The sequence below is a fragment of the Mixophyes fleayi genome, chromosome 4 (assembly GCF_038048845.1).
Source record: "Mixophyes fleayi isolate aMixFle1 chromosome 4, aMixFle1.hap1, whole genome shotgun sequence".
NCBI classification, from domain to species: domain Eukaryota; kingdom Metazoa; phylum Chordata; class Amphibia; order Anura; family Limnodynastidae; genus Mixophyes; species Mixophyes fleayi.
Window position 1 is genome coordinate 128,400,079 of NC_134405.1, and position 14,621 is coordinate 128,414,699.

Genomic DNA, 14,621 nt, shown 5'->3' on the forward strand with positions numbered 1-14,621 from the left:
GCCCCAGTGCACAAAGCAAGGACTACAAAGACATGGTTTGATGAGATCAGTGTGGAAGAAGTTGACTGGCCTGCACAGAACCCTGACCGCAACCCTATCGAACACCTTTGGGATGAACTGGAATGGAGATTGTGAGCCAGGCCTTCTCGTCCAACATCAGTGTCTGACATCATAAATGCTCTACAGAATGAATGGGCACAAATTCCCACAGAAACACTCCAGCATCTTGTGGAAAGCTGCAAAAGGAGGACCAACTATATATTAAAGTATATGTATTTGAATACAATATCATTACAGTCCCTGGTGATGTAATGGTCAAGTGTCCAAATACTTTTGTCCATATAGTGTATGTTCATGAGTTCTACTGTATACATATAGATGAAGCATGGCAGTCAGTGACCCCAATACATTTTACATAGTTACCAGCCTCCTGATGCCTGCAGTGTACTGTAACTACATTGAGATTTATGTGTCTGAAATGTCCCCATTAGTTTGTTAACCAGGAGGGAGCACTGGTGGGCCTGTCTGTATCTCAAATATTACTTTGATGTAACTAGATCTGAAATGTATCTTATGCATAGTAATGCCCCAGATCACACAGCCTATATTACAGAATTGGTACAGCATCATTTACATCATTTAGTAAAGTGTCAATGTGTAAAAGTGCTTGCATTTCACAGGATCATGACCCTGCATGGTTATATTTCATAGTCCTACTGCTTTTAACACATATTTCAATTGCATTGTATGCATTACATAGCAATAATAAACAATATATGCCATAAATGGACAACACATGGCTGCTAAGTTACATTTGTAACAGTCCTTAGTAACATAAAATCCCTCCAGTTTTTCAGTATCTATTCCAATATGAGTGAAGAGGATGAAGACCAACAGCTCGTCCAGTCTAGTGTGGATTTGGATAGTATAGCATATCAGGTAAGACTGTGATTCAACTGGACAAATGTATTAAACTGTTAACCCTTTTAGTAGTGATAAACCAATGGATACACTAAAAGCACATTTTGGGATACGGATTAATACCAAATCCATTAATACAAGGTCCTGTCAAACACCAAATTAAATCCAAAACCTAATTTGCATTTTAAAACAAGAAGGGTCTAAATGATAAAATCACTGTATTACTTTAGCTGCTGGAAATGTAAACTCTGTAAGAAGAGGCTAAGGAGAGATGTCCCCTGGAAGTACAAATCCCAGGAATTAGCATGGACAGTGTATATGGCGTGATATATTTAGATTAAGAGAAGTTGTACTGAGCAGTTGGTATCAATTGAAAAGATACAAGAATTTCCACAGAGGAATCTTTAAAGAAGTCCACTTCTGGCCAATTACCCTGTTATCACACATGCAGAACCCCCTGACCTGGAAAACAGTGGGATTTCTTCCCAGTTCCCTTTTTCCCATTACCTGAACCAGCAGTAAATCATACTGTGAGTTTGCAGCACAGGCGGAGGGAGTGTTCTAACAGCCCCAGAAGGCTATTTTATTGTTTCACTTGTGCACATCTCACCTTTGCTTTCACCATATAACTTCCTTATTTTTAAGTGATCATAGTAGTAACGACCAGAAAACAGAAGCTGAGACTGTAGAGTTAAAACTTATTTCCATTTGACATTAACAGGTGACTGGAGCAGTGAGATCTGCAGAAGCTGCAATGTCTCGTCTGGCTGATATTCACACTGGGATCATGACCTACATGAGTCAAACAATCTCTGCAGGAGCCCAGAGTAAATGGTGAGTTAAAAGTAAATGTAAAATGTCTTTATTGTGTTATATGGTTAAATCCCGCTATTTTTCAAGTACCAAATAGCAGAAATTTCAGCATCATGAAACACTAGGGGGCTTCATGCAACTGTCCTATATAGAATTAGTGAGCACAGTAAACTGAAGAATATGCGCACACGCAATAAATTCTATTATTTGTAAAAGCACCTAATTTGTCCTCCTAGAGCACACATTGACTGGGTTGGACAGGTTATGGACACGCCTATCTACACCAGCCCCATCCTGCTGTGCAGTATTTTGAAAGGAAAGTAGAATCATTGCTCTGTCACCTGAATGATTTCTTTCCTTGCGACACTGTACCAGAAGAAAAGAATAATCATTGAGGTGCGGTGACTGGGGCAATGGTACATCTTTCCTTCCGCCCCCTCTAGTGGATGGTCACACCTTTCTGGCAACTGATGACACACCCTTCAAGGGCATGTGGTGCTTCACACTATTACATGGGCCACTTCCATTGCATTCCCCTAGTGGGTCCTTAATGTCCCAGTCCAACACTGCGCATAGGTGCCTGCCCAGTGCCCACATTATGCTTTGAGCAGGGCCGGATTAACCATAGGGCTAACTGGGCTACAGCCCAGGGGCCTATGGTATCCAGGGGGCCCTTGAAAGTGCTCAGCAGCAGTATTGATCGGTCGGGGGCGGGGGCGCCCCCAGCCCGATCAGTGCTGCTGAGCACTTTCACTGCGGTCCTTCCCTGGCGCGCTGTATTCTCCTTACTGAGAGATCTCGTGAGTCTCACTCTCACGAGATCTCCTCATTAAAGAGCGTACAGCGCGCCGGGGAAGGAGGTAAGTGCCGGGGGGGGGGACGGGGACGGTGCGGGCAGCTCGGATCACGGGGGGGGGGGGGGGGGGGAGACCCCCTTAGCCCAGGGACCTCCGTTCCCTTAATCCGGCACTGGGTTTGAGCAATGACCATGTACAAAACCTCTGCATAGCAATACAAAAGCTCTACATAACAATGTGTAAGTTTGAGGACCCTGATGGAAATACACATTAAAAGAGTAAACCCATCACAACAAGGTTCTGTATACTATCACTTTGCACCTTGATAAAGCAAACACCTTTGTGTACCATAGCCGCTGCATTCCCTGCAATGATGGTAGCTCAGCCACTGAATATTGCACATGCATGAATAGGAGTTATGCCACGACTAAGATTTAGTTCAAGAGTTGACACTCTTGAAAGGTCTTCAGTTAATCCCTGACTTCCACGCCTACATGTAGCGTTATAAAAACCAAACCTATCTGACATGTGAATTCTTTTAGAACACAAAGGCAACATGTTATTAAATGGAGATTGATATGGAAAAAGTTACAATGCTTATTGAATAAAAAATGGTGATAACAAATTGGCAATTATAAATACAAAACAGTTGTCTTAAAATAAAACAGGAATAAATACAGAAATGGTCATAGCACATTCATATGAAATGCTGTCTGGGGAAGGTTAGAGAGTATGGACTCATCAACAGCAGAAAGATCAAGCCCAAGAACTGAACATTTCTAAAACCAGTCTCCCTTGCGCATCGCCCTTTCCTCTCCGATCTCACTGAAAAAAGTGTGTTGGTATGCTAATCTGTTTCACGACTATTTTGTTTACCTTTTGTTCAAAAACACTTCTAGTAAGTAGTAAAATTTTTAATAAGTCCACTAATCCGCTTATGATATTCCAGACATATGCACAGGAAACATGACTATGTTATATACATTTTTGGGAACATGCATTATGGCGATAGTTATTTCTATTACCTAATGGGGCTGGTATCTATGGACAACATATTTTGCATGACTGGTTCTGCTGGTTACAAATTGGTACAGCGGTATATTATTTTCCTAATTATTCAGATTAAGCTATAATCATGACATTAGTAAATTTTATTTCATTTGTAAATAACATGTCGAAGTCTGTACTTACATCATATACTGTTGGTCATATGAAGCTACTAATAAGTGCCTTTAAATGTAATTTTTTATTTGTTTTATGGTTTTGCAACAGTCGGAGCCTTTATATAAGCAGCAAGAGATTGAGATCCTTTACTATCACATTTGGATTTGCAAAGCAGTAATAATTTGCATATATAATTATCCCGTAAGAATCCACAGAACACACTTACGTCTCTTCTACACATTGTATTGTTGCAGTGGGCAATATAAAAGAATAAGGTCTATAATATTAAAGAAATAAACACTACATTTGTTCTCCCATATGTGTGAATGCATGGACATAATATTATATCAATGATCACCAGTTGTATCTCTCTGCTTATGTCCTACAGGAAATCTTCCCATGACAGGTATGTGACTTACTAAGATACAAAAGTGAGAAAGAAGTTTAAAAAAAATATGTTCCTAAAGTACAGCAGTCATATTTTAAATCATAAATCAAAGTAAAAAAATTACATTACATTTAATTCTTTTAACTGATCTGAAATCTAGCAACAAGGATCAGCTCATTAATCTGTAGGGTCTACTCAGAAGAATGCTTATAGAAATGTGCTGTAATTATATTTATTACACATTATACTATTGATAACAACAAACATACTGTATTTTTGAATAGAAACAGATATAATTTTAGGAAAAATGTGCAAATTGAAAAAGAATAAAAGCATTGAAGAGATTCAGAATTATCCCATATAATTAACATGGAGCTTACCCTCTAGGGGGCGGAAAAAGCTGGAGAAAGTGTTGGAGCAGACAAAAGTAGACATTGTGCAACTTACTGACCAGCTCCTGCAGGCAAAGGAAGGTGAGCTGCTCATAGCTTCTACATTACATAGCACATTCAATCTTACATGAAATCATTGCCAGGTTTGATGTTTAATTTTTATACATGACTTGCAAGAGCTTTATTACATAATTGGCACTAGTCCAGGTTTATATAAAAACATGCACGTAAATACGTGTGTGTGCATATAACAATAATAGCATTGCCAAATAATACAGAACCTCCAACAATACCCCATCCAACTGGTATAAAATGCTGTGCACCTGAACTTCCCACCTAGTTCTCTATTGCAGTTACTTGGGGTTCATTAATTATTTGCAAGGAACTGTATTGTTTAACATAATTTAATTAATTCAGCCCTAGTAACTGCAGTATCTTTTTAACAGAACAATTGGGACTGACGTATCAGCAAAAACTTTCAGAGCATAAATGTACATGAACCAAAGTTTCCCATAATGCAGTGCACAATCATATTAGGAAGATCAGGAGCAGAGCACTTCATACTGGATAGAAGAGGAGATGTTGCAGAATATGATATTAGAACATGCTCAGTGGTCTCAATGTTTATAGCATCTTCATTCTATTAGCCTTGTCATTACGGTATGGACCAGCCCACCTTTGTCATGATTACTGTGACTCTGCTCCATTACCTGTTGAAATACCATCCATGTATCCATGCTATGTGCAGCTTCAAGAATACAGTATATTGCAAAATACCTATATAACATGCTTGTTAGACATGTCAGTTTTTAATGTATCTTTTATCTATTTCGTAAATGTCTTTGTCAATTACTTTTTTTGCATGTGACTAGATGGAGATAGATTTAGCAGGCATTCTAGTAATGTAAAAACAAGGTTGACCCCTGTTACTGTGTCTTCAGGGACAGGACTGAAACCTAAAAAAACAAAAAAGCATTTTAATTTCTGGTTGAACATAAAGTCAAGTATAACACTTCTTAGAGCCGCCTTAATGCATTGGCATGCTGGGCAGTTGCCTGGGGGCCCCATAAGCATAGGGCCCCCATAGGCTTGCTAACTTTTCAGTATATTATTCCATTGATTTCACGTCAATTATAAAGTAATTCTTTGCAAAGAAATTTCACAAATGTTTGTGTTGAACACATGATTAATAATAAATAATATATAGTAATTCCGTACTGTGCCATCTCCGTCTGTATGATTTACCAACTGAGTACCATTTGTATGTTGAATTTCTTGTTTTTCATCTTCAAGGCTCATGTTATATTGTCCAAAGGTTTGTGCGGATTAATCTCTGCTTTGCCTGGGGGCCTATAATGTTTTTAAGACGACCGTGGGTGACAGAGACATTTACTGATCAGATTAAGTAAATTGTCAGCTCTGTGAGGCTTTCATTAATACTTTCCATCCTATCCTCGTACTTTTTAGATCTAACATTAAAAGACCAGAAGATGAAGGAGCTACTGAAACAGAATGAGATGAGAATGCTGGAGAACCAGCACTTCAAAACCCAGCTGGAGGTGACAAAAGTAAATATACAGAGTGGATGGTGAGGGTGTAAATGTATCACCATGTTAATCTGAGTAATGTAATGGTTATCAGTGACACCAGCAAGCCCGCACTAGTGCCAGGCCAGTCATGGTCTCTGCTCTTAGCAATCCCCTTTCCTATAGAACGTAACAATAATCCAGTAGACAATAACACCTAGATTGTAAATAAAACCTATATCAGACATCTGAGTGGGCCAAACTTATAAATACACAGTCACTTTTAGGCTGGTACATGCTCTCCTGGCAAAGCAAGATTTAGCACAGACCATACAAAGCCCAAAATTGGTCACAGGTGTTGCTAAGAAGATGCATTATTACATCATAGGCAAACCGAGGGGGGTTTACTAGTGTCTGGAAACCCCTTCCAAGCCTGGGACACTGTATAATTGAGGTGGCTGGACCCTGCCCCCGCTTCACGCGGCTCTGCTTGAAAACGGAGAGCTGCTTGCACCTAACAGTAGTGCATGCAACATTGCCCATGTATATTATGGGGATAGGGAGAGTTGGAGAGCAGCCAAGCACTGTCTAAAATTATAGCCACGCCCCCATGCATGCTGGTCACGCCCACTGGTGGTGTGGTGTGGAAACCCCCCTCTACAAATCCTACATTTGCCCTTGTACATATTTGTCTGAACACTGGCATACAAGTGCATATGACACCATGGAAAGCATTTTGCAGATCTGATATCCCAGTTTGAACTAATATGAAGACTATTTTCATTGTGTAGTTTATAGTAGCAAATACATGGTTATCAAACACTTTTCCAACTAAAAAATAATGCAGCCTCTACTGTCTGAGTAATTCTGTGACCATATAAAAGGTCTCACTTTTATTATTTTTATATTGCACAATAGAAATGGCATCTTTCCTTATAATACAGGAGCAGTTGTTTTTTTGGACAAACAAATAAAAATATATTTGTTGTAATGTTTGAATTACCATTTTATTCAATTAAATTTTATTTAATTATCTTCTTTTTTTTAATGAGTGAAAGTAAAGCTGTCAGCTTGGCACACAGCTGTGTTTGTGAGGTGATTCTGTCCATGAGAGGCTGGTAAAGAAGGAAGGGGTTTGGGAGAGGTCAGGTGTAGAGGTTATGATGGGTGTATTGTAAGCACTGCAATGGCTAGCTAAGGTAAATTTTAAATAAGAAATGATGCAAAAGTATGTTTAAAAACGATAAATAAATAAATATGAAACACAGTTATTTTTGTCATTGACAAGGTATGTCCTAACATGGCCAACAAAGGGAGAGGTATTATATATTTGATGATTGTAGAGGTTCACAAAAATAAATATGTCCATTACTTTTGTTTATACAGTTGTTCCCACCACTCACGTATTATAAAACGTTTAATTCAACTTATGTTATGGCTATAAAGGTGATCAATATTTGATAAATCCACAGAGTTATAGTACCAATATTGTAATGCTTTATATATATACACTGATCAGCCACAACATCAAAACCACCTGCCTAATATTGTGTAGTTCCCCCTCGTGCCGCCAAAACAGTTCTGACCCATCAAGGCATGAACTCCATAGAACCAAGGTGGCACCATCTGGCACTAAGAATTTAGCAGCAGATCCTTTGAGTCCTGTAAGTTGCAAGGTGTGGCCTCAATGGCTCGAACCTGTTTTCCCAGCACATGTCACAGGGATTTTGGAGGCCAAGTCAACACCTTTAACTCTTTGTCATGTTCCTCAAATCATTCCTGAGCAATGTTTGCAGTCTGGCAGGGCACAATATCCTGCTGAAAGAGGCCACTTTCATCAGGGAATAATATTGCCATGAAGAGGTGTAGTTGGTCTGCAACAATATTTAGGTAAGTTGCATGTGTCAAAGTAACATCCACATGAATGCCAGGACACAAGGTTTCTGTCATGCGCCGTCTCCGTCCTCCTTTGTCGGGGATGGACGCCTCTTCCGGTGCGTCCCGTTGCTAGGCAACGGGACACTTCTGTCGGCCGGGCCCGGGGCGCATGCACGGCCGTTGCTACAGCAACAGGACGCATTCCCCGGCTTCCTGAAATCCCCTGTCCACCAATGATATTGTTGTAGTCTCTATGTAAGGGAGACTCTGGCACCATTAGGGTGCCAGAGTATCTAGGTCTATGTCCCGTCTGCTCCAGCATTTCCTTGTACTTCTCAGCAACCTGACTGACTTCTTGGTTTCTGGCTTGGCTTTCCCTGACCTTCCTCGTGGATCTTCCTTTGATGTTACTACTCTCCTGTTTTTGACTTCGGATTGCCTGACTATGCTTCTGCCCGATTCCTCTGTACCTCGCTACCAGTTCGGCCTGACTCCAGATAGTTTGACTACTCTATTTTACCCACTACATCACTGGTGGCTAACTTGGAGGAAAACGACCTGCGTGCCTCTGCAGCGAACTCCAAACTTCCTTGCAGGGTCCCTGGTGAAGGGGCACGTTTAGCCTCCCTGTTAGCAGCGCAAATACCAGTAATTAGGCCTCAGTTTTGGAAATTGTGACTGTATACTCTGGCCATGACTTCTGAGGCACCTGATGAACCGAGTGCCCGTGACTTACTACTGCACCTTGCCCATGGGGTTGAGCAAGAGTCTGAACAGGCCCATTTGCTGCAATGTATCCAAGGGGACGCTGCTAGACTTGAGTCCCTCCAAGCCTCCGTGGCAGCCTCTCAGGCGGAACCTGTAACCTCCTCTGGAACCACTCCACCTACTTCTTCATCAGCCATTGTTTCTACCTCTTCTCTACGTCTTCCTCCCCTGGAGAAGTTTGATGGAGACCCCAAGAAGTGTAGAGGCTTCTTGAATCAGTGCCTGAACCATTTTGAGTGCAACGCAGCATCTTTTCCTTTGGAGCGTGTCAAGGTTGCCTTCATCATCTCTCTGTTGTCCGGGCAAGCCTTAGCATGGGCCTCTCCCCTCTGGGAACGTAATGACCCTCTCCTGTAGAACACCTCTTCTTTTATAGAAGGTTCTTTGACGAGCCTGGCCGTGTTTCCTCTGCGGTCTCCAGTCTTTTAAATCTGCACCAAGGTACCCAGACGGTTGGTCAATACGCTATACAGTTCCATACATTTGTGTCTGAATTGAAATGGAACAATGAAGCTCTGGTGGCAACCTTCTGGCAAGGCTTGGCAGATCGGGTCAAAGATGAATTAGTCTCCCGTGAGCTTCCCGCAGATTTGGGCTCTCTTGTTTCCCTGTGTAACAGGATAGATCTGCGTTTTCGGGAACGTATGCTGGAACGGACTACTACCTGACGTCCTTCTCCTCGACTTGCTCCTCACTTCCAGAATCCATTGCCTCCAGAGGAACATATGCAGATTGGTCGCTCTCGGCTCTCCCCTGAAGAGAGAGAGATGCTGTAAGCAGAATCTTTGCCTCTTTGTGGGGAACCTGGTCACGTCTTGTCTACTTGTCCAAAAGACCGGGAAATGCCTCCTCCTAGCCGGTGAGAGAGAGGCCGACTTAGGAGTCAAGTTTACTACTCCCTACACCAGTTCCAGTTCAGACTTTTTGATGTCCATCTCACTGGACACTCCTGTCGGTGCCTATGTAACCTCTGCCTTTGTGAATTCCAGCTCATCCGGGAAATTCATCTCCACCACTTTGGCTTCGCAACCCCAGATACCTTCTCGGAAATTGCCTCAGCCTCTCTTTCTCACTGCCGTGGATGGGAATCGAGTTACTAATAGTTCTGTATCCTGGATTTCTTCCCCTGTTCGGCTGACAGTAGGGGTACTACATTCGGAGTCTATTGAGTTTTTGGTTCTTTACATGGAGCCTATAATCTTCTACGCATCCGGCAGGGGGGCGAATGTAAGACTGCCTTTTGTACACGTGAAGGACACTTTGAGTACCTTGTACTGTCTTCTGGGCTTTGGAATGCCCCGGCTGTGTTTTAATCCTTCATCAATAAAACTTTCCAAGATTTGCTTACAACTATGTGGTTGAGTACTTAGATGATATTTTGATTTTTTTCTCTTGACCTTCCATCTCACCGTACTTATGTGAAAGAGGTCCTCTTTCGTCTCCGATCTAACCTGTTTTTCGGTAAGCTTGAAAAATGTGTGTTTGAAGTTCCTCATATTCCTTTTTTTGGGTTATATCGTTTCTGGTGCAGGGTTTCAAATGGATCCAGAGAAATTTTCTGCTATTCTTAATTGGCCCAGACCAACGGCTGTTCAGTGATTCATTGGTTTCACCAATTGCTCAATTCAACAGTTCTCTACCTTAATTGCTCCTATCACGGCTCTCACCCGGAAATCGGCCAATCCTCGGAACTGGACTCCTGAAGCAATGGTCGCATTTGACTCTCTGAAAAAGGCATTCTCTTCAGCTCCGGTCGTCGCTCAACCCGACCAACAGAGACCCTTCTTCCTAGAGGTAGATGCCTCATCTATAGGTGTTGGGGCAGTCCTTTCACAGGAGTCTACTTCCGGGAGACTTCATCCCTGTGGGTTCTTTTCCAAGAAGTTTCTCTCCTCTGAACGCAACTATGGCATTGGAGGCAAGGAGCTGCTTGCAGTGAAGTCTGCACTTGAGGAGTGGCGCCACCTCCTTGAGGGTGCCCTTTACCCTGTTACAGTCTTTACCGGCCACAAGAACCTTACCTACCTCCGGGATGCCTGTTGCCTGAATCCCCCCCAGGCTAGATGGTCTTCATTTTTTGCAAGATTTGACCTAAGACTTACCTATCGCTCCGGAACTCTGAATTCGAAAGCTGATGCCCTCTCCCAGTCTTTTGATATCTCTGATCGTCTACCGACCTCCGAACCTCCACCTATGATTGAGCCCTCCTGCATTGTCGCTCTTACCAGAACACCTCCCATTGGCTGTTCTTATTTGAAACCTCATCTTTGTCTAAGGCTCTCCGATGGGCTCATGCAGCCAAATTTGCTGGACATGCCGGGTTTGAAAAAACCTTCTCATTACTGTCTCAACATTATTGGTGGCCTACCCTTCGTGCTGATGTTAAGAAGTTTGTAGCTTTCTGTGTAACATGTGCTCAAAACAAAGTTCCCAGACAACACCCGCCCATATTACTTCTACATCTACCCATTCCTGATCATCCTTGGTTAAGTCTCTCGATGGATTTTATTAACGACTTACCTCCTAGTAACGGCTTCAACACCATTTGGGTAATGGTAGATAGATTTTCCAAAATGGCTCACTTCGTCCCTTTGAAGGGCCTTTACTCAGCTATGAAACTCGCACAAGTATTCATTAAGGAGATATTTCGCCTCCACGGTTGTCATCAAGGAATAATCTCTGATCGTGGTGTTCAATTCATATGTCGCTTCTGGAGGGCATTTTGTAAAGACCTTGGTGTTACCTCTAAAATTTTCTTCTGGATATCATCTCCAAATGAACGGTCAGACAGAACGGGTGAATCAAGATTTGGAACTTTTCCTCCGCTGTTTCTCTTCTCATAACCAATCCAACTGGAGTAACCTTCTACCATGGCCCGAATTCTCCCATAACAATCATATTCATACTTCCTCTGGGTTCTCTACAATTTTTACGATGTACGGTGTTCATCCCATTCTTCCTGATTTTTTTTTTTCCTGTTACTGTCCCGGCTGCTCTCTCCATGGTTCGAGATATGAACAAGATCTGGTCCTCTACCAAGGAAAATTTATTAAAGTCTTCCTATCACTACAAACTTTTTGCGTATCGTCACCAGAAACTAATCCCTACTTTCTAGGTGGGAGATAAGATGTGGCTATCCACACGAAACCTTAAACTTCGGATGCATTCTATGAAATTGGCACCACGTTTTATTGGACCTTTCCCTGTGATCCAAATTGTTAATCCTGTCACCTACAGACCTCGGTTTCCTCCCTCTCTAAGGATTCATAACACCTTCCACATTTCTTTGCTTAAACCTTTGGGGCTTAATAAGTTTTCTCGTACTCCATCCTTTCCTCAAGCTATTCCAACTACGGCTGGTAACAAGTACAAGATTTGTAAAATTTTGACTGTACGTAAGCTTCTGGGGCGTTCCCAATTCTTGGTTCACTGGAGGGGCTTCGGTCTTGGGTTTTTGAAGATGACTTGCATGCCCCCCATCTATTGGCTGCCTTTCAGAAGAAGAATTTGTTGACCGTTGTCTCCCCTGGTAGAGAGGGGGGTACTGTCAGGCGCTGTCCCCGTTTCTTCTCCTTTATTGGGGACGGACGCCACTCTCCTCTTCCGGCATGTCCCTTTGCCAGGCAACGGGGCGCTTCCTGCCTGCGGTCAGTCATGCTGAATGCCGAATCCCTTGTCCACCAATGATTTTGTTGTAGCCTCTATATAAGGGAGACTCTGGCACCATTAGGGTGCCAGAGTATCTAGGTCTATGTCCCGTCTGCTCCAGCATTTCCGAGTGCTTCCCAGCACCCTGACTGACTTCTTGGTTTCTGGCTTGGCTTTACCTGACCTTCCTCGTGGATCTTCCTTTGATGTTACTACTCTCCTAGTTTTGACTTCGGATTGCCTGACTAATGCTTCTGCCCGATTCCTCTGTACCTCGCTACCAGCATGGCCTGTCTCCGGATTGTTTGACTACGTTTTGCATGACCCCATTTGTACCTCACTACCCACACGGTTTGACTTCGGTTTGTTTGATTACTCTATTTCACCCACTACTTCACTGGTGGCTAACTTGGAGGGCCGCGACCTGTATGCCTCTGCAGCGAACTCCAAACTTCTTTGAGGGGGTCCCTGGCGAAGACATGGGGCACTTTAGACTCAGCGCCTCCCTGATCTCTCTCTCTATCATTGTCTGGGGAGAAGGTCAGATGTCTTCTGAGAGAAACTGCAAATTATTCTGTATGTTCCATTTGTTTGGTTCAAATGAGGGACACTAGGTCCCTCACTCTAGGATATTTCACTGTATTAGTTAGTAACCGGATGGCTAGAATTTTGTTTTATATATATATACATATATATATATATATATATATATATATATATATATAAATATATATATATAAATGTTATATAAATATATTTTTATTTTTTTCTTTTATTCTTTTTCTCTAGCTCTCAAAGGATATATCCCTGAGCTGAACATGAAAAGCTGTATCCTATATTTATCTAATTGGCTACTGTAATCTACAATATTTTGTACATTCTTGCATACGATATGTCGCTCAGACACATTTTATGTTGCCAGGGAAGTCTGCAAACTCTACAGGATGAAACAGCAATTCAACGGTCACTTCTTGAAGCTGAACTAAGGAGACAGGTTGGGAGACTGGAGGAGCTTGATAATAAGGCTGCAGTAACAGGAAAACAGTTTACAGATGCCAGTACTCAGGTTGGTGAAACCGTAGTTATATGTCAGTTTGGTGATTAGTGAAACTTCAAGTCATCTCTTAACATTCTGTTTTATTTTTAAATCTGGATTATCACAAGTAATTAAGGGATAGCAGGGTGGGCTAACAATAGCCTGGTACATTCAATGTGAATTAAAGTTTGACTTGGTCATGTCTCACTTATATTGTACTATACTAGTAGTTTGAGTAAAATTATTTTGTATATAACAATATGTCTTCAGTGGGAAATTCTAGAGTCTGTTCTTAAAGATGGTGAAGGAGTCATTACAGATGACAGTGAAGAGGAAATGGCTGAGAAAACAACCTTAACAGTAAGTGGGAAGAAGGTTCCACTGGTTGCTAAAAGTCTATGTATTATGATCGTATTAAAGAGGAAAAGTAATTGAGTGTCCAATGAATACATTATTTAATAAAACATTATTTTAGGAGTGAAGTTACGCAGCACAGCCAACATGTTGGTATGGAGTTCAGTCTCTGCACTCTCCACTGATAGTCAGCAAAGGGAAGTTTTTATATATATTCAACAATGAAAAACAGTTCACAAATGCACATAAAGGATTACAGTGTTATACAATGTTCCAAAAAGAAATCAATTACAATATGTAATAAGCTCTGTCTATTCTGAGTGGATGAAAATACCGTCTGCTGTTTTTGGTCCCTCAGGCATTGTTGTCATCTGGCTTTTTTGGTCATTTAGAACAGGTAACTCTTAAATAGAAATGTTACAATTAGTGAAGTCATATTTAGTCTGAAATGAACAAGAATTTCACAACAGATACGATAGTGACATTTTCCAAGATTTTAAAACTAGTACATATTACTAATCATATTATTATGTTATTGAACATTGATTTCAGTCTATGGGAGAATGCTAATCAGCGTCTGTTGTTTTCATTGCTAGCTGTACTGTGTTTACATATGAAACACTGTGAATACAACAAAAGGCTGTGTTTATACTAAATATATGTGCAAATCTAGTTTTTTTTGTTTAGATTAGTTTCACAAGTAATAAATGAGTATTAAAATACAATGAAATGACAATTAAAGATACAATCTTATCAATTTATTAAAAATTAACAACAGGCAGAGTCCACTTACAGCAGTGTTTCCCAACCCTAATCCTCAAGTACACCTAACAGTACATGTTTTCCATATCGCTTTGCTGAAGCACAGGTGTAATCATTACTGACTGACACATTTTGAAAGATCCACAGGTGGTATAATTATATCACTGGTCACCT

The 14,621-nt window shown here is 41.4% G+C and overlaps 1 protein-coding gene across 3 annotated transcripts in view; it reads left to right on the forward strand.

Moving 5' to 3' along the window:
* The first annotated feature begins 1,654 nt into the window (after positions 1-1,654).
* Positions 1,655-14,621, forward strand: part of LOC142149963 (uncharacterized) — a 28,567-nt gene continuing 15,600 nt past the window's right edge. For 2 of the 3 annotated variants that reach the window (XM_075205236.1, XM_075205237.1), the window contains exons 1-5: positions 1,655-1,755; positions 4,471-4,556; positions 5,943-6,043; positions 13,218-13,361; positions 13,602-13,691. In XM_075205236.1, the coding sequence (XP_075061337.1) occupies positions 1,676-1,755; positions 4,471-4,556; positions 5,943-6,043; positions 13,218-13,361; positions 13,602-13,691 (501 nt within the window). In that variant the 5' untranslated portion in view covers positions 1,655-1,675. The remainder of the gene's footprint in view (positions 1,756-4,470; positions 4,557-5,942; positions 6,044-13,217; positions 13,362-13,601; positions 13,692-14,621) is intronic. The other variant, XM_075205238.1, reaches the window with a different exon arrangement.